General features: G+C 38.6%; 4 protein-coding genes across 9 annotated transcripts; 2 read left to right on the top strand and 2 right to left on the bottom strand.

Annotated features, from left to right (window-relative positions):
* Positions 1 to 380: 380 nt before the first annotated feature.
* Positions 381 to 20,245, bottom strand: fibpa (fibroblast growth factor (acidic) intracellular binding protein a). 3 transcript variants are annotated; one of them, XM_042419063.1, is made up of 11 exons: positions 20,168 to 20,245; positions 5,014 to 5,098; positions 3,753 to 3,951; positions 3,323 to 3,449; positions 2,863 to 2,963; positions 2,500 to 2,633; positions 1,879 to 1,987; positions 1,693 to 1,756; positions 1,472 to 1,558; positions 1,250 to 1,347; positions 382 to 711 (listed from the first exon to the last, which is right to left on the bottom strand). In XM_042419063.1, exons 2-11 carry the CDS (start codon positions 5,096 to 5,098, stop codon positions 642 to 644), a joined length of 1,074 nt encoding a protein of 357 aa, XP_042274997.1. In that variant the 5' UTR covers positions 20,168 to 20,245; the 3' UTR covers positions 382 to 641. The 3 variants fall into 3 exon arrangements, with proteins under 3 accessions (XP_042274995.1, XP_042274997.1, XP_042274996.1); XM_042419062.1 differs by lacking the exon at positions 20,168 to 20,245 and adding an exon at positions 5,247 to 5,625 and having other exon boundaries at positions 383 to 711; XM_042419061.1 differs by lacking the exon at positions 20,168 to 20,245 and having other exon boundaries at positions 381 to 711; positions 5,014 to 5,104.
* Positions 8,761 to 10,509, top strand: ccdc85b (coiled-coil domain containing 85B). Its single transcript, XM_042419069.1, has one exon. The coding sequence runs from the start codon at positions 9,640 to 9,642 to the stop codon at positions 10,240 to 10,242; it is 603 nt and encodes a 200-aa protein (XP_042275003.1). The 5' UTR covers positions 8,761 to 9,639; the 3' UTR covers positions 10,243 to 10,509.
* On the bottom strand, positions 12,777 to 16,948 carry fosl1a (FOS like 1, AP-1 transcription factor subunit a). Its single transcript, XM_042419064.1, has 5 exons — positions 16,185 to 16,948; positions 15,949 to 16,070; positions 15,186 to 15,440; positions 13,971 to 14,078; positions 12,777 to 13,863 (listed from the first exon to the last, which is right to left on the bottom strand). Exons 2-5 carry the CDS (start codon positions 16,063 to 16,065, stop codon positions 13,306 to 13,308), a joined length of 1,038 nt encoding a protein of 345 aa, XP_042274998.1. The 5' UTR covers positions 16,066 to 16,070; positions 16,185 to 16,948; the 3' UTR covers positions 12,777 to 13,305.
* yif1a (Yip1 interacting factor homolog A (S. cerevisiae)) lies at positions 19,975 to 26,664 on the top strand. 4 transcript variants are annotated; one of them, XM_042419066.1, is made up of 10 exons: positions 19,975 to 19,993; positions 20,187 to 20,250; positions 20,666 to 20,723; positions 21,791 to 22,035; positions 22,960 to 23,064; positions 24,587 to 24,665; positions 24,755 to 24,812; positions 24,940 to 25,095; positions 25,342 to 25,435; positions 25,904 to 26,664. In XM_042419066.1, exons 3-10 carry the CDS (start codon positions 20,693 to 20,695, stop codon positions 26,060 to 26,062), a joined length of 927 nt encoding a protein of 308 aa, XP_042275000.1. In that variant the 5' UTR covers positions 19,975 to 19,993; positions 20,187 to 20,250; positions 20,666 to 20,692; the 3' UTR covers positions 26,063 to 26,664. The 4 variants fall into 4 exon arrangements, with proteins under 4 accessions (XP_042275000.1, XP_042275001.1, XP_042275002.1 ...); XM_042419067.1 differs by lacking the exon at positions 19,975 to 19,993 and adding an exon at positions 20,038 to 20,062; XM_042419068.1 differs by lacking the exon at positions 19,975 to 19,993 and adding an exon at positions 20,046 to 20,062 and having other exon boundaries at positions 20,187 to 20,246.
* The last annotated feature ends 206 nt before the right edge of the window (positions 26,665 to 26,870 follow it).

Genomic DNA, 26,870 nt, shown 5'->3' with positions numbered 1-26,870 from the left:
GTCACACCGACGGCCCCCTAGATAGACCAACTGTGGCCCCCTGGCTGGTCCCTTATTGCAATGACCACACACAGACAGCCCACACATTGGCTAAGGTTCAAAATCATGATGTAAATGTAAATCATCATGTAAAATCTAGGACATCGATACAGTTTCTACACTATGCTGAGCATAAACTGCTGATCCAGAGCTTTACAAATCTCCTGCCACCTTCACTTTTGGGGTGTGCTCTATATCTTTCCTTCTGTCTCTAATCTCCACCCAAGACTCACAAGATCAGTAAATCCTGTCTCTGGAATGGGTTAATGATAACATTTCTTCGATATAATGATAACATAAAACAGAATGACATTTTGAGCGATAACATAAAACAGAGTGACATTTTGATGTAAATGTGTTCATTTTATTTACAAACCAGATTTACAGACACTGCAAAGAACACTAGGAGCACAAACAGGGGGGAGCAGAAAGCGATCATGGGGATTGAGAAGCCAAATTCATCACCGCTGATGAAATGAACAGAGAAAGCACAATCCAAGGGGCTAACATAACAGCTTCTGCCGGGGTGGGGTGGGGGGTAGAAAACAAATTGAGAAAAGGAGCGGGAGGGAAGTAGAGAGGCGAGCCGCGAAGAAAATGCTTTAGTCATGATACATTTTGAAGATACAGCTTTTGATGACGCCCATGTATCGGTCCCACACAACCTGATGTCTGAGGGGCAGAAAAAAGAGGGATAGAGAGAGTAAACTGTGAGTAAATGGAGCAAAGGGATACTGTAACTCTCATGACAAATTATAATTGTGAAATCTGTGTGAAGAGAGTAAATGAGGCAATCTTTGTCCACTCAATGTAATGGAGAGGTCTATGTTTCTTTTTTATGAATATCTCTTTGTTAAGCATGTAGTGGTGCAGGGCTGTGTAAACCGTTAACTACATTCCTGAGTGTTTGCATGAGAAACAAGGTAACTACAGTTTAAAAAATCAGGGGCGAGATAGGGTGACACCCACTGGTAGAAGGGACAACAATATCAGGGAGGATTTTAACATACAACTTTATGCTTGAGCAGCATTTCAGGACTGCCAAAGTGTATATCCTTATTTGGTTATTGGTTCGTTTCCCCAAAGCACTTGACAATATCATGACTGTATTTCAGGCATTAGGTTGCCCCCATGGGAATACGTAACCCTGGCAGGGCTGGTGCCGAATTTTACCTGATAAGCTTTCCAGAATAAACGCACATTAACTCACTTGAATGTGTCCAGTATGTGTGCAGAGTTGGTGTAGTGAGTGAGGTAGAGTTTCATGTCCGCAGCTGTCCATCTGTCTGAACGGCACGGCTCAATAAACTGAGGGAGAAAAAGAGGGAAGGAGGCGTTACATCACACCGTCTCAGAGCCAGACCGGAGCTGTGTCTGGAGATTTGTCTGTCTTTGCTTAAAAATGAAACTACTTTTTGAATAAAGTACACACCTTCTCGACAAGATCAATGAAGAAATCTCTGACATCTTTTGTGTTTGTTAACTTTGCCGCAATGTTGACAAGGCCTCTGGAAAGATTCTACAAAAACGGGAAAAAAACCACTGTTAACAGGCAAAACTATAATCAAAAGAATTTTATTTACAACTTCCCTTTTTCATCGCCTTTCACTCGCAGTTACATTTAAGATATGATGAGGGTTTCGAGTTTCTCACCTTGAAATTAGCCTCCATCTCATTAAAAGTTTTAGTTTTTCCCCTGAGGGCTGTACAGACCAGACTAAACAGAGAGACCAGAACACACAAATCAGGAGTAAGAGTGTGGATAAAATTACATTGCAATGTCAGTAACATTTTTCATTAATCAACAACAAATGGTGTAGGCTTTTGTGTTTGTGTGACCTTTTGTGTTGATCCAACAGATCTTTGTCAGTGATTAAAATCTTCAGCTCTTTCAGCTCTTGTAAAAACTCTTTATCAAGATCCACGTCCATGTCTTCCACCATGTTGTCTGTGATGAAAACTCAAGTCAGACACCGTCACATCACATTAACATATTGTTATTACTACTTACTCTTTTCATTTTGTTGCAGTCAGTTATTATATCATCACTCAGATTCTGCTGAACCAAATTAACCCTTTTTCATTTTTCTAGTTATTTACGAATTTGAAATGTGTCTTCTTTCCAATGGTGACCTGCAAAACCTGAAGGACCTCTGGTGGTCAACAGACCTCACTGACAGAGTCTCTGCTGTAAATGTATTATTCATAACACATAATCAACATCGACAGTGTAAAATGGGTTCTCGTGCGAGAGGTTTCAGCCTTCTGCACGTTGAGTCTCACTGTTGCCAATGTACGTTTTATATTTTTGTTTTTCTTGGATTTAATCACTCGTCTTATCGCTCTGTAACCCTCCAATTCAAACAAAGTAAGACAGTTGATTAATATACCTGTTACATAATTCATTAAGAATGTTATACGTGTCCTTTACATCTCAGTAGAACAACAGAAATCACTCACCGACTGCCCCAACTGTCCAGTTGTTGATAAGCAGCCCAGCACAGAAAGCAAAGTCCTGGAAAGTGAGATACTGCAACTTTCTCTTTCCCGTCTCAAAGCGATTGTTGGCAAAGAAAACAATGGCAGCATAATCCCTGAAACAAGCAGAGGAGGTATTACAGAGCTTATTAATTAAAACAAGACAATCAGAGTGCTGTTGTTTTCATTGGTGCAGATATCCTGAATATGATCTTTTTAAGTAATGTTTGGTTAAAATCATCTAACGTTACAATACCATATAGTGATTCATCATAAAAAACCGACATTATCAGTACATTGTAAAATAAACCTGACGCAGCAAGGCTTGTTCCTCTCATGGATTACCTTGCAAGCTTGTCGGAAAGAAGAAAATGCTGACGTATGTTCTCCACCAGGGGTCCCTTAAGCTCTTCCACGACTTTGAAAACACGCTTGAAGTTGTCAAACTGGAATTAAAACACATGACGCAGGAGATTTACTAACGTGACTTGCGTAAAACCTGCAGAAGAAGTTGCAGAATAAATGACATAAATGCAGCTGTAATGGCCCTTTCACAACTAATAAACTGTCCCCGCTGCTCAACATTTTCACAAACTTCAGAAAAGCAGCTTGGTGAATTATGGAAACCTGTTATTCACATTTTGAGCATACAGTATTTTCTCACTTTTCTGCATTTGATGTCTCTCCTCGTTTTATCAGAGTATAATCACAGGCCTGCTTGGGAGGCCTTTTTTTCCCCACTGTGTCACGTGGACACTAACAGTTTTAAAACTGATGATATGATACAGGGCAGAGTGCATTTTACCTGTCGTCTGCAGCTTTTCAGTGTAACATTTGTCTTGGCACCGATATCGTCCAAGTCTTTTTTGGTTCCTTTTGAGAGTTTCTTTCCCAGGACCTCACGGACAAATGCATCATCAAAGGCGTAGTATCTGGATAAGGAAACACAGATGCAAAAAGTGGAGAATAATCTCGTCTGCCACGCCAGGGAACAAAATAAATAAGTGAGGTTGAATAAATAAACAAACACATGTTATGGTAACAACTATCTTGAGAGGAGAAGAACAAAGTTCAAGGCAGAAGCAAAATGTTCCAAAAGAGGAAAATACATGAGTCCTTAAATAAATGTTGACAATGAGAATGCAAAGCCTCCTGTTACTCAGATCAGATCAGAAGAGACGTTGGAATCACATCAGATAATTAAATGAGAATAAATGAGAGTTTCATTGCCGCACCTCTCTATGAGCATGGCTTGTCGATGAGGTGGGATCTGGAACAGCAGTTGGTTGGCTAGTTTGGATGGACTGTGCAGCAGACGCTCACACATCTGGAAAGTCCTGTACTGGTCCATGGTGTCACTCAGCAGAACATCTGCACTTGCCTCAAACTCCTCCAGCACTCCTCCTTCCATCCGTACCTTCACTGCATCGTTCACTGTTCATGTGGATAAATCAAGACAAGCTTGTGTCACAGGGTTGGTGATTCAATCCTGGCTAAAAAGTTGTAAAGTGTGCAATAAGCTATTCTAAGGAATGGTATAAACATACTGTAGCACTTTACATTGGTTACTAACAATCTGCATCACATGAAGGTGAATGTCACAGTATTGCTCCAGCTCATTAAAGGCTTCATAATGTGTTTTCCAGTTTCTTTTACATGTTGGATGCTTTAGGTCAGTGATTCTTAAACTTTCTGGCTTGTGACCCATTAAAACACATTTTTTAAATTCAGTACTGCTTGTCACACTTGCTATGTTCGTTTTGTTACCATTTCAGCCAAAGAATGATGTTGGTAGGTCTGCAACTACCAATTACTTTCTTGTTCGATTAATCTGCCGGTTATTTTCTTGATTAGTTGTTTAGACTTTGAAATGTTAAAAAATGGCATTCATGATATCTCAGAGGCTGCGGTGAGGTCTTCAAATAGCTTGTTTTGTCTCACAAATGGTCCAATTTGTTAGGAAATTCAATTAACTGTCATATGTGAAAAGAAAAAGGGAAAATCTTTACATTAGAGAAGCTGGAGCCATCTTATTTTTGGCATTTATGCTTGAAAAATAACTAAAACGATTATTTGAAAATTAAAATAGTTGCCAATTAATTTTCTTTCAAACAATTAATAGATTAATTGGCTAATTGTTGTTGCCTTCTCAGATTGTTTCATAGAACAGCTTTATAAGTGTGAAGAGCTAAAACTAAAGGCAAAAAGCAGAGAAAAGTCAAGACAAACATATCTTATGTAGCAGCAAAATCATGATAATGATCTTGAGACATCTCAGATTTATCTTGTGAACATTTAGGCGGTCCTGAGATGCAGCAGGAAACTAAAGCCAAACACCAGTCACACCAAGATTGTTCACATCTTTGGAAAAATTACTCCCAACACACCAGGAGTCTCTAGAAGCACCTCTACTCCTAATTTTGTCCAGTCTCCCTGAATACACCGTAATACTCAGAGACCCAGAATATTATAAATACATTGTGTGACCCACAGTACCTGTGTATCCATCCAACCAGAGCTGGTAGACCTCCTCATCCATGATAGTAGTGTTACCCACGAACACATCCAACTCTACTGCCATCTGCATGGAGGCAGAAGAGCAAACACAAGAGGGTCAGGAGAAGTTAAACAGGAAGCGTTTAGCTCAAATAACCACCAACAAAATCAGCTGTCAGATTAGCTCAACACCATTTAAAGTGCTAAATACAGCCTGAAGGGTGCCACTATACCTTGTTTGGAGTGTTATCCCAACCAGTTTTAAGCTCCAAACTAAAGTAAAAGCTGACCTTTTAAGTTTACCGCAACAGCCTAAGAGATAAGCTTAAAATTAGTTTCCATGGCTTCCTAATTAGCTCACTTCTTCCATTACATGCTAGCATCCAATGCTAGCTACGTCGCAAAGTTACCAGAATAAATTAATGACCAGATCTCAAAACGCTTAGTTAAGACCAAAATAACGTGTCGGTGTAATCAGGTATCTAGCATAAGTCTTTAAGTTCGTCTTTAAAGCCCGAACATACAATATATCAAATGGTAGAATCACTGTAGTGCTACTGTCAACAACAGCAGACGCTAACACATACTTCCGGTTTGTGACGTCACAGGAAAAGCTCAGCTGCAGTGTTGTCTCATATTTTTCTACGTTAGTTATCTCCTCATTAAAGCTGTGAAGACATATGAATTGTGTCAGAAATGTAATATAAACAATATTTCATTTTTTTAAAATTCTGCTTCATATATTTACTTTACATTATACATATTAAACCCTGGCTGTGTTGCTGTGTTATGATCCTGACAGTTGATAAAGATTTTTAAAAAAAAGAAAAAAATACACAACCTATTATTAATGCTGTATTCAATTGCTTTTATGTTGTGTAGGTGCAGATTATTGTTTAAACATCTAGTAGCCTACAGCAGTGGCTCGCAACCTTTTTGGTATCAAGGACCCCCAAACTGATACACATCAGGCCGCAGACTCCTATTTAATAAGATGTAGTCTCGGGGGTCCCCATCTGATAAGATTTAGTTATTCCATAACTGTCTATACTGTATATCTGCAGATTAACAGTGAAGAGTGTGAAACCTATGAACAGAATAATCATCCTCATACATTATCTTATTGGTGTAAGTTCCAGTCAAAGAAATAATAGTGAAATTAAAATATTCTCCATATTTTGGGGACCCACTGGAACCCCTTCAAGGACCCCTTGAACCGCTGGCCTTCAGAGCCAATGAAGGTGTGTTTGTAGGCTTATATAACCTACAGTATGTAAACCTATGTAGTAAACCAAAACTGGCATCCGTTCACAAACTGTAAAATGATTATTACCACATATTCAATATTCACAGCGACATTAATGCGAATTTATGTGCGTTTCTTTGAAATGTTTACGTTTCAGTGGATGCTTTTGTTGTCATTTGTCTGCTACATTGTAACACGTTCGAATGTTCTAACGCTGTAACAATGTAGCAAAGATTCTGAGCGCGACTGTTGCTATGCAGCGTGTTCCAGTGTTCCAGTTCCAGTGATCCAGAGCTGACGTCACCACATCAATTCTGGCTAGACTTTTAACACAATTCAAAGATGAATATTGCTCCTAAATTAGGCCGACTGTTATTTAATACGTACTGTCATTTATAGATTTGATCTTTTGTGCTTTTAGGTTCTGATTGTGTAATGAGCTTTACTGGACAACATCAGTAGGTGGATATAATGTGAGAGACAAACTAAACCATTGGACATCAATCTAATAGCCTATGAGACAAAAAAACACCGTGATTTTATTAAGACTCGATCAATTAAACTACACGTGATTTTAATCAGCGTTAGAGCATTAAAAGCACATAAATTTAAATCAGTGGTTCGCAAAGTTTTCACGTCAAGGACCCCTAAACTGATACAAACGAGACCACGGACCCTCATCTGATAAGATTGTTTGCTTTTAGATGTTTAATTACAGAAAGTGTATGAAACTCATGACCAAAAAATCATATATTCTGTCATTGTGTTACTTATGGATGAAATTGTAGTGAAAATAAATTATTCCCCTTTTGGCTGGGGACTCCCTGGAACCCCCTCAAGGAACCCCTGGGGGGATCCCGGACCCCACTTTGAGAACCACCGATTTATACAGTCATTATTAGGGAAAGCATGATGACATATTATCATAATTTTATTTGGCAGCGTGATACAAGCGATAAATGCACAATAGAATAGAACTGACAGGTTCTGGTCGAACTATCTTTCTATTACTTATTTATTTATTTATTTTTATTGAATCTATTTATTTTGCATTCATTGTGTACCCCCATTTTTTAAACCAATCCTACCTCTTGAGTGACAGTGATTTGACTTCATAATGCAATTAGTGGTTAATAAACCCAATAGACTCAAAACTGGGGGCTATCCCTTTACAGTATAGACTCAAAACGAAAATGAACGATTATAAAGAGACTCGCATTACAGGCAATACAGCCTATTGTTGATCTCTGCCCTTTCATTTGTGCTCTTATAGTTATTTTCAAATGTGTCGGATCAGAGATAGGCCTCTGTAGGCTGTGAGCGCCGGGCCCTGTATGAGCTTTGCTTGCTGCGTGTACACAATCTGCCCTCTTTTCCTCCGGCGATTAATCTAAATAAATCCCTGTAAATCCCTCTCCTCTCCCTCCCTTTCTGTGTTTCTGCATGTGTCCTTCAAATTCACAACATGGGGGGGAAAAACGACTCAGTCAACATGTCTTTTCTTCTCGATGCACATCGACACTCTCATTTCTAACCTCACATGACACCCTGATTCCGTCCCCAGCTCCCTCTTGCACGGTTAACACCCTACATTGTTATGGCCTCAGTGAAACAATGGAGGTGGGACACAGGGCGGAAGGATGTGGCTGAATGCCTCAGCATTAAACCCATGGAAAAAAGCCTGCAGTCACACTTTCCGCCAGTGCTGAAAAGAAACGAGTAGACTACAACCAGGAGTCACTCATGATACAACTATGATAGGCTATACTGTGCATTTCTACCTAAACTGAACTCCAAAGGCATGTAGGGCCTGTTAATGTATCTCTCATCATGCAAAGGTTTTGATTGGGAACTTTAATGTCTTATGTCATTTGTTTTTGAGGATGATGTCTTTCCAAACACAGAAAAACCCAGAGGAAGTGGCTTCCCACAGGCCTTTCCTGCTCATTTCCTTTATAGATACTGTTCATCTCTGGTGTTTTGATTTCATTGCATGATACATGTAAAAAAAGAAAAATATATCTGTTTTTGAATCCAAATGGGGGCGCACAAGTTCCTCACTGAGAGAGCGCAATGAAGAGCAGCTCATCCTCACACATCTTGGTGTTTTTCTCATTTGTAGCGGAGCTCAGCTGGATCTCAGAGCAGCTCATTTTATTGTTTCTTGTATTATTATTATTATTATTATTCGTCATATTTGTGAAACGACCATGCTATAAAACCGGCTATGTCGAAGAGTCACTAGAAACCACTGAGGAAACCACAAATATGTGTGATTACAATCTGACCGACGTGTCAAAGCAGCAGGGCAGCCATCATAAAAAGTACTACAAGATCCTGTGAGATCATTCAAAATAAAAGCATGATTGCGTCCAGACATCAGAGAGTAACGCAAAACGAAAGAAAGGAAACATTAAGAATAATTTGCACATATATAATTTAGTTAAATTGACATATTTTTTCGCAACACTGCCTCTCCTTTCATTAAAATTGTACATGTTGGTGCTTTTCTTTGAAAGATAGTGGCGCTTCACTGCCGGTAGTGCGTCAAGCTTGACGCGCAGCTCCCCGCTGAACGGAGTCACAGCCGTGAAAGTGGCGGAGGAGGCGGACATTGTTGTGGTAACAGTACAGCTCTAGAGGATGAGCAGAAATGATGCACTCAATTTGAGCGGATAAAGGGCGAGATTGGATTGTGGTTCATTTTTTATCTAATCAATTAATCGTTTGTAAATAAGAGGAAAGGAAAAAGCTGCTGCACCGTACGGACTCATCCTCTAGCCACCGGGGAACTGAGTTCATTCAGCCGAGGCGAGCGGAGCAGAGCCTGATGAGACGATGTCAGCGACGTAAAAGCCACAACATCTGCAGGGTGTGCATTCGAGGCTGCTGGATTAAGCCTCCGTGGATCGACCGGGCCTTTATACGTACATACAGCAAAGAGAGTGAGAGAGAGAGAGAAACCCCACGGTGCTTCAGTTGCCTTCAAAAATACTGCGAGAGGAGGTAAAATAAGGACAGTTGTATTCCTGGAGGCCTTTGGAGAACACAGCCTGCTGTTGAGAGGATGACAGATTGACATTAATGGAGGTTTGCGTGGTGCGTTTTCATACACGACCTCATTAAGGCATTATCCACGGAGATCAGACACTGGGTTCAGCACTGCGCCCACAAGAGGAGAAAGTATTCTAAATAAAGATATCACATGTGTCTGCCTTGATCTGGCCTCCGGTGGTAGCCTATAATGACTCCATACATGACATCTGGAACACACTGGATGAAGATGAGGATGTGAGCACTGACACATTTCAGCGCTTTTAATAGATTCTCAGGTACCCCTCTTAGGTGTAGGTTTGTTTGTTTGTTTGTTTTAATAGAAAATGGGTAGCGAAGCTGAGATGTTAAACAGGGAACTGTCAAAGATGTCTGACGAGGATTTGCTGGCGTGCTCCAAAGAGGAGCTGGTGAGCCGGCTGCGTAAAGAGGAGTCGGAGAAAATGTCAGCTCTCATCCAGCGCGGACGGCTGATAAAAGAGGTAAATAAACAGCTGCAGGGACACCTCCTTGAAATCAGGGAACTGAAAGTCATCAATCAGCGCCTGCAGGAGGAAAACGTGGAGCTGCGAGACTTGTGCTGCTTCCTGGACGACGACCGGCTCAAAGTGAAGAAGCTGGCCAGGGAATGGCAGCTGTTCGGGCACCACGCAGCCAAAGTGATGCGGGAGGACCTGGGCGGGTACTTGAAAAAGCTCGCCGACCTGGAGCGCATGCAGGACGGGCTGGTGAAGGAGAATTTGGACCTCAAGGAGCTGTGCCTGGTCCTGGAGGAGGAGTGCGTCAGTAGGAGTGACTCCAGTCCCGGAGGGTCAACCGAGCTAAACCTGCCCTGCATGGTGGCCCGGGACCTCGGGGACGGGAGCTCGAGCACAGGCAGCGTGGGAAGTCCTGACCAGCTTCACCTAGTGTGCTCACCTGATGACTGATGAAGATTGTGAGGGCTTCTCCGACCTGAATATGGAAGCTGTAGACTAGGGGGTGAAGTGATTGGCAGAATGAGGAGCTTTGTCAGACAGTAAAAAATCAAATTGGTGCAAAAGCATTAGAGCCTTTTGAATGCTGCAAGATTTGTGTGCCATTAGGATTTGACTTGACAAAGATTCTACCACTACAGACATTTTCAGGACTTACAGAGACATTTAATAGATGTTTGCCACATGATAATGTATCAGAATTTTACAGTGTTTTTCTAATGAGTCTTCTGTTTTTGGGGGGGAGGGTGGGATTCTCCTTTTTCAGTGGTCTGTTGTTGAAAAAAAGAAAAAAAATGGGACCAAAAAAGTGGGTCACATAAATTTATCTCATGCACTGGACTAGCCGACACTGGTAGAAAGAAGCCTTTTTTCTATTGCACTGGACAGCGTTACCATGGATCTTTAAATCACAAGATCTAAAGATTCATTTCAATCCAGTTTTGAGCCATATTTAGTCCACTGAATTCCAATAGCACTGAAATAGTTGTGATAAAAGAAAATATGAAACTATTTGATATTTGCTTTTTGCTAGATGCCCAATAATGTGTAATATTTTATGCACTCTCTCTTCCTCAGGACAGGATTGGAGTGCCATATGTGCATGATGATTGTCACAAAATTTGTACAGGCCTGTTAACCAGTCTGATGTGAAGGCCCTTCAGGTTTACTGTGGGTGGGGGCTGCTTAATGTGCATAATGTACATGTGCTAGAACCTGGGCAGAGCCAGCACACTTTGATAAGGTTTTGGATCAGACAGGATAGATGTCCTTGGACCTCACTCAGAGCTGAACTGAACATGCCTACGTTGTGTCACACACACTTTTTTAAAAATCCAACTGGAAACTCTTTGTAACAAACTGGAAGATCTACAAGTTTGAATGATTTCTATTCACATGGGCCAGAAAGCCGAGCTGTTTAAATTCACTTGTGTTACGTTTTTTATGACATTGTTGTTGTTGATGTTCAATTAGCATATCACAGAGTTTGTTTAAGTTGGCAAAGATCAGCTCTCTCTTCTGTAACTCATGCTTTGTATCTACCCTGTAACATTAGGGATACTTTTAACTTTGACCCTTCTTTATCTTGATTTATCTGTATTAACTAGCATTACTAACCGATTTCAGTTTAAATCATAGATAATGCACATGGATTAGAAAAGATTTATTTTGTCTTTAGCTGTTTATTGGTGGGCTATGCTCGTAGTGCATTGAAGAGCTTTAAATACAGTGGGTATGACACTCTGTGGTGTTTTGACCTTTCTTTGTGAGTCTGACTGTACAGAAACAAGCATTTATATTTACACGACACAGAATGAAGGATTGATTTCTGTGCTTGTTGTTGTGACCTTCGTGTCCGAATCAACCACACTTGATTGATGCGTCGCTCATGTCATACAGGGCTGACTTTATGGATGTTCATCAGTTTTATTTTTGGATCCCTATTTGCACAGTCTGGAGAGCTGGAGAGGGTAATGCTTTTACCCACTTAGTGATGGACAGACATCCTTTGACAGTAGCATACACACAGATTTCTTTTTTTTTAGCTCCCAAGCTCTCAATCAGACTCTCTTTCTGTCTCTGTCTCTCTCTCTAACCCCGTTTTAGCAGAGCAATCCAATGCCCTCTGAGCCATGTATGTATTAGCAAGAGATTCGCTTCATTTTTGGGAAATGGAGTAACAGAGGACACAGTGTTCACAGTTGAGGGGCATAGAGCGGTCATTAGAGTTTATGTTGCAGCCATCAAAACCCTTTTACTGACTCTCAGTATTTAAGCTGCAACTAACAATTATTTTCATGATCGATTATTCTGCAGATTATTTTCTCCATTAATAGATTAATCGTCCACTCTATAAAATGTCAAGAAAATAGTGAAAAAACAAACCCAAACCAAAAGCTTTTCAGTTTGCAACAATATAAAACACAGAAAAGCAGCAGATTCTCATGTTGGAGAAGCTTGATTAAATACCTGAAATGATTAATTGAATGACCGATCAAGTAGATTTGTCTTCTGTATATCAATTAATTAATTAATTGACATCTTGTTTCAGTTCTACAGTATTGTGTGTGTATATATTCCAGTTTGTGTCAGCTGGTGTCTCAGTGTTCAATTTGCAAAATTGCACACTTAACATGATTAATTCTAAACTGAATCAGATGAATCTGTTGTTACAAAGATGCATTTCCTCGTGCTATTTGTTTTGGGATTTTTTTACCAATAATATTACACAATCACAGTTGTCACACAGTAATGAATCTTTGTTCTTTATTGTCTCTCAAACAGTACAATTTTGACTGAAGACAAAAGTAAGGCACTGCCCACCAAAACAATTCATTTGTCAGAGGAACTAAGAACATTATCAAAAATATATTACACTCTTAAAAAATAAATATGTGACAGTATGATCTATATTAACTCCTATGGTCCAGCCTTAGTGGTCAATTGTTTGCATAGACAATATCAGAAATTCTTAAAATACGCATAGAAAAAATAAGGACCTTTTATTTGTAAGTACTCTATTTTCCTTGGTGAGGACATTTATAAAGTGTTATATAACACAAAACAGTGTAACATGTCACTAAATACAATATCATATAGACTTATTTCTATTAATATATTATTAGAGTTATCATATTCATTCCCAGATAGCTTTTATAATTTATATAATATATTCTGCATGCAATGTTTCAAACATACTCCTTATGCCACCTTACAGCTTTTAAAATCTGAAATATAAAGACTATATATTTAAAATATTCAAAATCTATAAAGAGTGTAATAATCATATCCTGATAATGCCGCAAATTTGCATTTTATCTAAGTGTAGAATTTACTTTCTAAAAAGATGAAATGAAGCAGATTCACACAGCTCACATTGAAATGGTTATCACAATCATCGTTTTCATCTCTGTCATGTTTCCCAGAGATCGTTTTTGTAACACACACACAAACACACTATGACTTAGACTGTGTCAGGACTGAACTTTAGTGTTTTCAGGATGACAGGGCCATCAGTCACAGTGTGAGGATGGTCGGGGAGTGCAGGGAGTGATCTGATTGGTCACCGCTGCTGCTGCTGCGGCGATGAGCCACCCCACAAGGTTGTGGGGCTTGAGAATTGTGGACATTTCCCTGATGTGATGTAACGTGGGATGTGTTGGAGGTGCCAGCTTCTGAAGAGGCAGAAGGATAGGTGAAAATCATACTGGCCATGAAGGGAGTGAGAGAGGGAGTGGATATGAGGACCGGGGTGTGGAGCGACTCTGCTTCAAAGGTAATAGCGGAAGCAGACGATGTCACAGGCTTGGTAGGGATGGTGATCTTCGGTTTGGGCTTCTCCATCTTTGTTGGCACTTTTCTTGAGGGTCCTGGTCTGCTGGAGTCTTCAGGCTCCATTTTGATGCCTCCTAAAGTGGAAAGTCCTGGGTTTGGGTCAGAATCTGAATCAGAGTCCTCTCTTTTACAAATGGGACGATGAGCTTCCAGTACCAGCTCGAGCTTCTCTTTCTCTTTTTGTAATTCAGCTATTTCCTTCTGCAAATTGGACTTTTCATCCTCCAGTTGGTCAGTTTCCTACACGGACATACAAACAGACATAATGTAAGAATTCCCTCATGCCCAGATTGAGATCTTATATTTCAAACATCAATGTTTTGCAGTTTTTTATAATGTACACTCACTTGTTGAAGTGACTCGGTCAGCTCCCGACGACGATTGCGACATTTTGCTGCCGCCAGTTTATTCCGCTCTCTTCTTACTCTCCGTCTCTCCACCTCTTCATGAGATAACTGATGAGAAAGAGGAGAAGAAGAGAATAAGGTTATTTGAACAAAATGAAATGCAAGCGTCAAAGTCTAAAGCTGGATTGTGTAACCATCTTGCTTTGGGCAAACAACAAATGTAAATACATCAAATGTACAGGGAGACGTGTTGGGAGTCCGCCATTGGCAACATGACACAGGAGAAATACTACCACCATGTGTCTGCTCTTAGTCATCACAGTCATGGCGGCTGAATTACTTGGAAACGTCTGAGCTTTTGTGCCTTTGTAACACCCTAACTCTGACTACACCCAGTGCCCTACTGAATAATTACTGTTGGTCCAATGTTTCCCGCCCTTACAGGTTGATGAGTCACCCCTCAGACCCCAACGGTGAGTCAGGTGTGAGTCATAGAACATGACTTGCCCCTGTGAGTCACATGACATCCACTTCCTGTACCATGAAATTGCAACTCCAAGAACAAGACTATGACGTGGGATACATGCCAACGCGTGCCCGATGAAACACACACAAAAAATAATTGTATTGTGGTAGTGAGGAAAATGATGATGATCTTAAAAAGGTTAAAGTTGTAATGAATTGAGTCATTATAATTTCTATCTTGTTTGACATGTAACATTGCTCTGCTAACAAAAAGCAGATCTTTGCAAACAATGTGTCACAGGTGATCATTTCACTGAGTCAACATCGACTCAAAGTAAACACATCAAAGAACATAAACAGTGTGCACAACAGACTAAAGATTTCCTCTAAATTATCTAAGAATGGAAAAATTATTTACATAATGTATTATGGAACATTAGTAAGTAATCTTCCTGTTTCTGAAGAGAGTTAACTTGATTGCGAGTCTAAAGGAAATTGTGTCACAGAGTATTACAGGATATTACACCCTTGTTACACAGGCGTGATTGAGCCACTTTCCACACCCCACAATCTGGATTCCCACGAGGAAACATATCAATCACAAGAGGACTCCTGTCATTTTCTCTCAGGTTGACAACTCTCACTTTCCAAACAAACCCACAATCATCAGTGTTTCTTCAAAAGATGTTTTTTTTTTATCAGTATATACTTTCAGAAGATTTCAAACTTTGATATTTTAGGATTTCTTACATGATCATCGGCCCTGCGCCTTGTTGAAGTCGTAGTGTTTGCAGCTGCTCTTATGACTCCTGGTCTGAGAAAGTGGGACTGGGAAGGTGGTGGACCCAGCGGCCGTAACCCTGAGAGGGAAGGGTAAGGAGGTACTGGAGATTGTGAGGGACCTGGTGGATGCATGAGGGAGGGCTGGACCAGCCACTGGAGGTCTTGGTTGGTTGTGATGGCATTGAGGCTTGGTACAAATTGACTGCCAGCCATGGTGAATTTCTATAAAAACAGATTAAAAAGAAAATAAAGTTGTGGAGATGGAGGGTCTAAATCCAACACTTGATCAATAACAAAACACATGGTTTCACAGGTCTAAATTCAAAGTAATTAAAGTAAAACATGCCTAATGGTGAAAAGCATCATTATTGTGTATCTGAGGTGGTTTTTGTTCTTCTATTAGACACATAGCATAACAACAACTTGTAGAATACTTTTTAATTAATATTTTTATTAATTATTTAGATTCCCTCCATTAGAGGGACAAGATGACTCAGAAAACAGCTAATACTTACAATCAACCACAAATAAAACATTTCTTATTCTATACACAGAAATTACATATGATATAACAGCAGTATTACAGGTTTATTACTTTATTATAGCCTGACTAACTTTTTTTTAACTTTTACAGTTTAGATTATGTTCTATTACAGTGATGTAAGCTAAACTGTAAAAGTTACGCCTAACTAGGATAGCCTTTAGCTTAGTCAAATGAAGGTGGACCTACCTGCTCCTGTTGTGTAGTGGAGGTGCTGCTGCTTCCCAGGGATACAGAGTTTGACCCAGACGCGCCTCCTGTGTACGCTGGGTTGTCTCGTCCGTGGCTCCCAAAGTTTCGATACATCCCTTCTGCTTAAATAAAACAGAAAATGATTTACAGATGGGGCTATATAGCCTTCAGGTCTCGCGAAATTACTTTCGAGATGAGTCTCGTTAGTGAATTCAAACTCTGGGCAAGCCCACCTTATTGCGGTATATCGGTAGAGTCCAAACGGGCACGTCTTGAAGGGGGAACAAGGAAGGAAATGCCGCCTCGCTTTTTTTCAAATCGCCCGAAAACGTCTAAAAACGACTCTCAGCACAACCTCTCGTCCTTAGTCATACACCTAGAAGCCAAAGTCTGGAAATGATTGTGAGGTTGTAAACTCTTAAAGCGGTACTATATGTTCGCCACGCCCCCCAGTAGTTACGGGAAATAGTGCTGTCTGGAATCTCTCACGAAGTTCACCACGTGGGTATGACGTCATTGCCCATATATGGTGAGGATTTCCTCTTGAGAGTAACACGGGATCCCTCGCACAGAAGCAGCTTCACCTCATGGTGTGATACCACAAGTTTACTGTACAAGTGCTGTATTTGTGTTTTCTGATGGAAATAATACTACAATATCCTTCTCTGCTGGTATTTTAATGACATTCTATTGAAGCTAAAGTAAAAATGTAGGTAGCAAATATAAAATGTACTTCACTGAAATTATTGTATTTACTATATTTTTAGAAGGGAAGATGTTATTGGGTGTGATCATTACAATTTCAATGAGCTGAGCTGATAGAAGTCACATAAGACTAGTTTTAAAAAAGCTGAGAGGACCATGTTCATTATTGTTTATAGTGGAACTTTTTTATATTACAGAAAGGTTGACTACTCCTATATTGTTTGATGCAAATGGACCCACAGTTTTTCCATTTCCATAGCTAATGGAGTGTTGACAACATTTATATTCAGCAATATGTCATTTCGCCTGTGGATAAAAGTGAATGACCCACAATGAAATTACTGGGTTTAAATTGATACTGTAAAGCATTATACATACATTTTGTGAAATAAACTAATCTTTAATCACTAACACAATATGAATATATGTTTTATTTATTAAATTTTATTATTTCCAACTTAATTTTTTACTTAAATATTTTTCACTCTGATTTTCATCTGCAGTCTCTGGGCAGATTGATGTTATACATTGAAAGAAACAAGATATACAAAAAGCAGGCAAAACAACATCAAAACACACCAACTTACATTTCTAGTTTTCATTTTCAGATCCTTTTCAGAAGTTATAAACCTCTTGAAATGATGACAATATTTGTAATGAATGTACACCACTTTTGTAAAAACATAATCTGGAAGCAACTCTTGTTTTTATCACATAACTATCTGAATTATTTAATTTAGGGGATTCAGTGGATGACTCGCTACAGTTGTTCTTGTAATGAGGGGAAAAAACAGCATGAAGATAGAGGAAAAAATGCTACTTCTATATTGTTATAGTTGATATATTATTATATATGATAACAATTTGAAGATTGCATACAGGCATGATTATTAAATAGATGATGAAGTGTGGGCAAAGCTTGGCTGCATGTGCCTAATTGTGTGGAGGTTGTTGGCAGTCACTCTCCCTTTACAAACCACATCAATGTGCATGCATGCCTGTGGAGATGAGTCAGTCGAGTGCCACAAAGCTGCTGAATTATTTCACCATCCGTTTCAACGGCTGTTTTTTACTTGCAGGCACAATATAGCACCTAGTAAAGATTCAAAAAATGCATGGTGTAGATTCAGTAAGCTTAGTCTGTCACAACAGCTGCTGACCTTGCGCTCCCAAAGGACAGAGTTCCCGGCATGGGCTGATTTCTCTAAGCTGCTGAATGTCTCATATTACTGCTGATGCTCCTCCTGGGAGTTAGGATTGTCAATTTTTTGAAAGAGTCTATCAGTGAATTGCAAAGACAGTTACTAGTCAGCTAAAAAGACTCTATTTAGGGGTAAAGAAAAAATATATAGAGCAGATTAAACATCTTCATCTATACAGAAACTGAGATATTGTACTGTAGGCCTCCATCTCTTCATGATTTATGAATGAGAATAGTGAAACTGCTGGGAGCATGACACTCTACAAGGCTTATACCTGTTGCTCATTGACCCATTTGACTGCTGAGTCTCACGTGTCAGATTTCAACAATATTACACCCTGTAGTAATGAGGACACACATGCAGGATATTTTTTCCATATGGTTGATGGTATCAGATGAAGGAAATATGGAGTAAAGGTGAGCGTCAGATGACTAAAGCTTCAGGAATGTAAAGATGACACAGCTACAGTATGTCTCTAATTGAGACATGCCATAACATGTTGGACACCTTTTTGCCTGCGCTTGCACTTCCACTCATCCACTAGCTGTTTCTTTAATATTTTATTTGACCAGGAAAGGTCTGCTGAGCACACATGACCAATCTGATTAATTAAAACAATAATTCATTTTCATGTTGAAATATGTGTTCACATACAAGTGTGTTGTTGTTTTCTATTTTCCTGCACATTTTCCCTCCAAAAGTTAGCATTCTTTGGGCGTTTGAAGGAAGTTAACATTCCATCACATTTTACTCACCCTAAAAAACTCCTCATGTATTCACATTACTCATCCACACCCACCCACACACACACACAAACGTGCTTCTCAGAGCATAACGGCATCTTCATACCACATACACTTAAATCTATTTGATTTAGTGGGTGTTGCAATTTACGCCTTGTCAATTCATGCTTAAGTACTGTGGGCAAACCTAGATAATCTTACTGTGATTGTTCAGTGCAGTTTTGAACCAGTCTGTGCCAGGACAGTATTGATTGTCCTGGTCATGAATTGCTGAAGTAGTGTTGACATACAGTGAGTAAAGTATATGTCATTGCTATGCCTATTGCCTTCAACGGTGACAATATGAATAAATTGTGTCTAAAGAACATTAGTATGACATAAAATATTACAATGATCCACATACAAAACTGTAGACAATACTTAAAGAGTATGGTCTAGACCTGCTCCACGTGAAAAGTGCCCTGAGATGACTTTTGTTGTGATTTGGCACTATATAAATAAAATTGATTTGAATTGAATTGAATTGGTGTCAGGTTTGCGGTATTAGCCGTGAAATGTTTTCAATTATCAGAAGTAAAAGTACTCGTTCTGAAGCATGATCCCTTCAAATTCTCATTTAAATAACAATATTGGCATTAAAATGTACTCAAGTATCAAAAGCAAATGTAAGTTATGATGTAGAGAGGCGCTTCAAGGCGCTGGTGATGTCTTAATGAGGAAGTAGGATTGCAGCTGCTCCAGGTGGAGCTAAATTTAACTGACATTTTGGGGCTACTGTTAGGTAGTTTACTGTTTTACAATTTTATCATATGTTCTCTTTGCAAAATTGTAATCTGAAAAGTAACAAGTAATTTCAGCCTTGTGGGATAAATGTAGTGGAGTTAAAAGTGCAATATTTCCCTTTGAAATGTAGTGAAGTAGAAGTACTCTTTGATTTTTGGTGAAATATTAAATCATTTGAACATTTTATTGAAATGAAACCATGTGAGAAGTTTAGAGGGAAAAATCACTATTTGGTGGAGCTGTTAACAAGTCATAGACATCTGAAATGTGACCCCGACTACACCCTGCTTTATGTAATGCGTCAAAAAGGTTGAAAACCACTGGTTTCATCTTTGTTGTATTTTAAAAGCTTGTTATATTATCCATTGTGACAAATCTTCATCTGAAAAGTAACTAAAGCTGTCAAATAAATGTAGTGGAGTAGAAAGTACAATAGTTCCCTCTGAAATGTTGCAGAGTGGAAGTATAAAGTAGTATAAAATGAAAATACTCAAGTAAAACAATTTTGAGATACTTGTAGTACCTCAGAATTGTAGTACAGTTACTTTCCAGCACTCTGTAAATGATGTGTTGTTGAGCTGCTGTTTCAGTATGTCTGCTGGTTTGTTGGTTGGTATTTTCTGCTCAGAGTTGGCTCCATGAAGCTTAAATGTAACCTACCTGCTGTTCCCACAGACAGTTAAGAATTGGAGAGGAAATAGGAAGCAAACTAACATTCAGACATGGAAGTACTAGTCTTAGCTGTGTGATAGTGTTACTGTGTACGTCAGGTTGTGTACTTACATGGTTTTCTGCCACGCAGGCACCGTGGATGGGAGGGACTAGCCGAGCAGCCTGATAGCCACGTAGCAACGTTAGCTGTGTAGGTAAGTGGTCTTTTATCCTCATGATTTACTTCATAATCAAAACATTATCCATTAGACAAGTTGTGTGGGCATTTGTAACTCTACTGTTGATTATGTTTATGTCTCCTGACCTGTTCAGCCGAGTATCAGCTGAAAATATGATGCTATTAACTTAGCTCTCCTGGCTAAGTAGCTAGCATTAACTGGCAGCAGAAGTGGTGAACGGTAAATAAGTTTATACGTAGGTTAGCTGAGTCAGAGTTAGCATAAAAGTGTTACAAACCAGGCTCTTGTCATTTAATTCTAAGCAATGTTAGCTCTGGGAGAACATCCTGGTGCTTTGTATAGCTAACAGATGTTAGCTAACAAACAGATGTATCCAGTTAAATATAAGCTGCTGTGTAGCTAGCTAACGTGTCACTGTTTTTATTTCAAGCTAACGTCAGCGATAGATAACGTTACAATGGACCTGCCTCATCATGGATACCGAGCAAGTAAGTGGAAAAATGAATCACCATCATCGTTTTACAAAATTTTGCAAAATATCCTCTCACAGTGTCTACTTCCTATTTGCTTACTGTTGCAATACACATTGTGCTGACTACTACTGGTGCTCTTCATCTGACTGGCTTTATGCACTAAAATTAATGTAATCAGTATCAGCACTGCAACAAATCATAGCGTCATGAAGGTTATGATGTCTACTCTCACTGATATACATGGGGTTGAAAAACTCCTTTCATTATAAAGCAATACAATTCAACAGCATCACAAATTAGAGCCTACAAAATGACCGAAACGTAGCACCTCTCAGAACATTTTTAGAGCTGCAACTATAACAATTAATCAGCTGATTATTTTCTCACTCAATCGTTTGACCAAACAAATGTCAGAAAACAGAAAAACGCCTGCTACCATTTCCTAAAGTCAAATGTAACCTCTTCAGAAGTCTTGTTTTGACAGTTAACAATAATATAAAACAAAGAAAAGCAGAAATTTCTCATAATATGAGAAGCTGAAACAAGAAAATGTTTTGTATTTTTACGTCAAAAAATGGCTTAAATGATTATTCAGTTATCAAAATAGGTGGCAATTGATTTTCTGTTGATCAACTAAATGATTCATCATTACCGCTCTAAACATTTGCCACAAAAACTGAACCTTATAACCATATAACCAATCATGGAGACAGGATTATATGCAGGACTGTTGTATTACACTGTGTTAGGTTTGGCTAACTTTACCCAATAAACTGGCAACTGAGTGAAACTTCAGAAATCTTCAAGGACACAATCATAGTAGTTTACTAAGGGCAATTTTAATAATGGACGTGGGTCTATTTCTGGAGTGGTAAAATGAAATGAGCAAGAGATAATTTTAGCTTGCTCACTTATGTAAAGAGCTTTGTCTTGCTTTAGAAAAGACCTGATATGATTGGAAGGCTTTAAGGGATATGATTAACCTAGTAAATGCATGAGACATCATGAAAGTTTTTAGATTTCCTTTGATATGAAGTCAAATGCCCCTCACTCATGTCCATGTCATGCCCATCTTTTCCCAGCTAAGCCGAGAGCTCGTGCAGCTCCCCCTGGTGCAGAATCTGTCCTGTTTGATGATACCAGTTCAGCAGCACCAGCAATGAACAGTCAGGGATACTACACTCCTGGGTACAATATGGGAGGGCCCTCAAATGACATGCAAGGAGGTATTGGGGTGAACAACCTGTTTGCTGACCCAATGGCCAACGCTGCCATGATGTACGGCTCGTCCTTAGCCAACCAAGGAAAGGATATGGTAAACAAAGAGGTGAGGAACAGCAGGTTGTGGTCGAATGGGGGGGATGGGGTGTTAAACAAATAACACATAAATAAGGTCAAGGTCTGGGTTGGGTGAATGGCACCACTTTGCTGACATGATAATGTGATTCAATCACAAGTGGAGAGCTTTGAACTCTGGTTTAAATGCATCCCAAAACACATATTGAAGCATTTACACTAGGTTTGAAGTTTTGCTGATGCTGTATGACAAAGCACGCAGATCTAGACACAGTCTTACTTTTAAAACATGTGATATTAAGTAAAAACAGAAGCACAGAGCAATCACAAACATAGTGATTTGGTTTCCAACCATGTAAAAGCAGATGATGTTTTTCTTCATCTGGGTGGTTATCTTTTTACCACTGTATTTAACCTCTTCACCAAAAAGTGATTATTTCCTTTATAGAGTCATAATTTAAAGCTTTTGATGTGTTCTTTCATCGGCAGTCACCTTCCAGGAGAAGTCTAATACTTCCTGGCTTTCAGCTACTCACCATTGCTCCTCTAGCTGATCCAGAGCATTTCTTATAGTTGAAACTTTAATGTATACATGTCACCTTTTAGTAAACAGGTTTTCAATCAAACAGTCCATTTTCTAATAACGTCCTCCTTTCCAATATCAAGTAACAGTTATTGAATTTCCTCACCCAGGAATAAATGGTGAACAGTTTCAATGAAAGTATTGAGAGTGGATGACACATAAATAAAACAGATGTTGTTTTACTGGATGAGCAACTTTAATACACAGGTGGTTCAAAGTATATTCTGGGTTTCAAGCCAAAATGATGCACAATCCTGAGCGCAGGCAGAGCCTTCTTTCAAAATGACTATGAGTCAGCTGTATTTATTCACTTTGGCTAGACATACGCTTCGCATCTGTTAAGTTAATGTTTGCACTTCCTTTGTCTTTCAGATTGGAAGATTCATGTCTGTGAACAAACTGAAATACTTCTTCGCCGTCGACAGCAGATATGTGTTGAAGAAACTTATGATCCTCATGTTCCCTTACACACATCAGGTAATCAGAGCCTTTCATCCCATCAGACTTTGTCCCACATCAACGTACAGCATGACACAGTATTTAATAGTTAAAGACATGCATGATAATTTTCTCTGGTATCATGTTTTCAACCACTTATCAGCCACTTTATCACTGGCAGAGGGAGTGTCAGGGTTTATTTGTGAACATCATAATGCTATGATTGCCAATGCGGATATAAAAGCACACTGAGCTCAGTTGATTCCCACACATAACTTATTCAGATTGTAAATTAAGTCACCACTCTAAACATTCTGTGCCCTGATAATGTACGAACTACACAGAGTTCAAGTCTCCTTATAAGACCAGGGTCATATTGTTTTCACAAAACATTTGTAATGTTAGTATAACCTGCATAAAGTACCTCATGACTTGGGTTTACATAAAGTCTGGTGATATTCTATTTTTTCTTACTGTCAACAAATTCCAAACAATAAAAAATTAACCCTTTTAACATGTTGTCTGTCTAACCCGAGGCTGTTATAGCTTATTCCTCTGTTTGAATTGATGTCACAGACGCCGTCCTGCTGCTGTGAATACAAAGTAGTGCCTTAAATCCGCGGCTGAAAATAGTCCAACAAACACTTGATTGGAAACATAAGTAATGTTTGATTCAGAAATGATTCAGCCTGTTTAAAAAATAAAACTATATACTTCTGACCTGTTCTTGAAACATCTTTATTAGGAATGAATGGCTTTGAGCCTGAGTGCCACAGACAGGTTAGGAAAGGTGAAAAGTAATGAAAGATGGACTGAAGAAGTTTCGGTTTTGGTCATTTGATGGGATTTGTTAACAACAAGAAAAGTACAGAATATGGCCAAACTTATTGTTTAACTTATATAGTTTTAAGTGTAAGATCTTACTCTGTATTCACTCAATTCTTACTTAAAATGGATCATCTACCACTGCTGTTGCCTCTAATTTATCACTGACCTTATCAAGCTTAAATTAACTTTCATATATATATGTGATTGTATAAACTATTGTACTGGTTCATGCTAGCTAAGCTATTCCATCTAGTATCCCCTGCAGCTGAAAAAAGGGCAGCAAGCATCATTTCAGTATAACACTGTAGGGCTGAACAATTAATCTAAATTTTTATCGAAATCGCAACAAATATTGTGCCTCCTGCAATTTTCAAATCGCAGGAGGCACAATATTTGTTTAAAGGAGAAATGTGTGTCAAAATACCATTTTAAATTAAATATTATGCTACAGAGATGTCCTGGCTGACAACATCATATTCTACAGACTTAAGAAAACATCTTTGTTTGGCACAGATTCCCGCAATAATCACACCATCATCATTTTAATATGTTTTTCAATGAAAATGAGAATAATGATGTAAAAATTATCATTCCCTCTAATATCACAAATGATAACGCAATCGAAATAGAAGTTAAAATAATTTCAATTTGACTTTTTCAAAATCATTCATCCTAATAACACTGTTATATAGAGATGTTACATATTCATACTGTGTTTGTGGGCTCTTTGTAGGATTGGGAAGTTCGTTACCATCGGGATACTCCACTGACTCCAAGACAGGATGTGAATGCACCTGATCTTTACATACCAAGTAATTAGAACATTTAACTTCAGATGTGTATAATTAAACTTTGGGATGCTTGTACAATATGTTAACTTTCCTTTTCCTTTTGTTTTTAGCGATGGCTTTCATTACCTACATTTTACTTGCTGGAATGGCTCTTGGCATTCAAAAAAGGTGATATATTCATAAATTCTTCCTTATCTAATTTTATTTTATGACACCCACTAAATGTGTAATAAATAAATAAATAAAATGTGTAATAAGTTAAATAAATCAGGACTGTGTTTGTTTTTGTGTGAAGGTTCAGTCCAGAGGTGCTTGGACTGTGTGCCAGCACTGCCCTCGTGTGGATCATCATCGAGGTTTTGGTGATGTTGTTGAGTTTGTACCTGCTGACCGTACACAGCGACCTCTCAACCTTTGATCTCATCGCCTATAGCGGATACAAATATGTTGGGTAAATATACATTAAAAATACATATATTGAGGGTTATGTTTATGTCAGAGCGCTAACTCAAATGGGTAACTAAATAAAATAACTGCTAAATAAAAGGTGTAAACAAACTGATCAGCTCAGAGGTTTAAAGATAGTTTTGTAGGTGAGACATTTTAATATATAACCAGATGTATGGTAACTACATTAATTGATGCTGATGATGTAGTTCTAGATATTATAAATACTCTTGTTTTGTCTTTCCTCTAGGATGATCTTCACAGTGCTGTGTGGCTTACTGTTTGGCAGTGATGGTTATTTTGTGGCTCTCGCCTGGTGTTCTTGTGCCCTCATGTTCTTCATTGTGAGTATTTGGAGTTGTCATTGACATCATCCACTATATTTATAGGTCGGAAGTATGTTATAAAACAAAACCAAATCACTGGACTGACTAATTTCTGTACAGTACAGTAGGAATGAGAGCATGTGATTATTACTCCACTATAAACTGGACCAATTTTATTTATTTTTTTAACAAATTATCTTTGAATAATCTGGTTGAATGCATTTTTGAAATTTTCTGCATCAAAATATTGAACATACCATCTGGCAAAACCTGCATACTTTTTTTTTATGTTATTTAACACCACACAAGCATAGTTATAAGCTGGTGAGAAATAGAAGGAAAAAACAAAACCTAATTGCTAACTGTTAACCTCTTTTGTTGTTTTGAACAGATGGAGCTTGATGTATTTATTTTACATGTGTTTCTTTTCTATTTTTGCGCCATTGAGCCTGAATTGCAGGTTAACACACGTTTCGATCTCCACAGGTTCGTTCTCTGAAAATGAAGATCCTCCCTTCACTCTCATCAGACTCCATGGCAACTGGATCAAGTGCCAAACCCCAATTTCGCCTTTATATCACTGTGGTCACAGCTGTCTTCCAGCCAATCATTATATACTGGTTAACCTCTCACTTGGTCAGGTGACTGTGAGGTGTTTAAGAACCCAAAGTCCAAGTGTATTGGACCCAAATAACGTGGTTGTTGAGGTTCACTGTTTGTACACCTGCCTTTCTACGCTCTTTTGTCAGTTAACTCAAAACATATGTAGACAGTGTTGAGCTGCCGTGTGTGTTAGATGGACATGTTCATAACGAAATGGTGTCGTCAATTTAACCAGAAAGTATGAGACAGAAAATGTCACATCAGAAGACTTCTGTTTTCCACCGTGAGTGTACAGTGATACTGACAAATGCTTATTTTTGGCCACCTAACTTTGAAGACAAGGGCTTTTATTGTAAGATTTGTTTAATCATAACTCCGATTCAGTTCTAGTTTCCTTTTTATATGATGTCCCTGGACATACTTCACAGTATTTACACACACACACACACACACACACACACACAAACACCAACATACATTACACACATGATTCAAATATCATTTTTCTGGTATGTTAATGTTGCTGCATTATTTCCCTCTTTTTGTGTGAATCCTGGATATTATTTATCTAAATTTCACAAAGCATGACAATGTTTGGAATTTTTGTAGAAAAAAAATAAATATATTTAGCTTTGTGTATTCAACTCTGTTTTTCCTCAGTGTTTGTTTCTGTATGGAACTAACTTCTGTATTTGGTTTATTGTTTTATCTGAAACATTGATTTTTGTCAGTTAATAAGATTCATTTGTAAAGATCAGTATTTTTTTTAGTCTATTACTGAGATAGACACAATTATTTTACTCAGAAATACTTAAGTATAATTTTGTGGTACTGGCATTCAACATGAATA

Source organism: Thunnus maccoyii, chromosome 8 (genome assembly GCF_910596095.1).
Source record: "Thunnus maccoyii chromosome 8, fThuMac1.1, whole genome shotgun sequence".
Classification (NCBI taxonomy): Eukaryota; Metazoa; Chordata; class Actinopteri; order Scombriformes; family Scombridae; genus Thunnus; species Thunnus maccoyii.
This window is presented reverse-complemented; position numbering and strand designations above follow the sequence as displayed.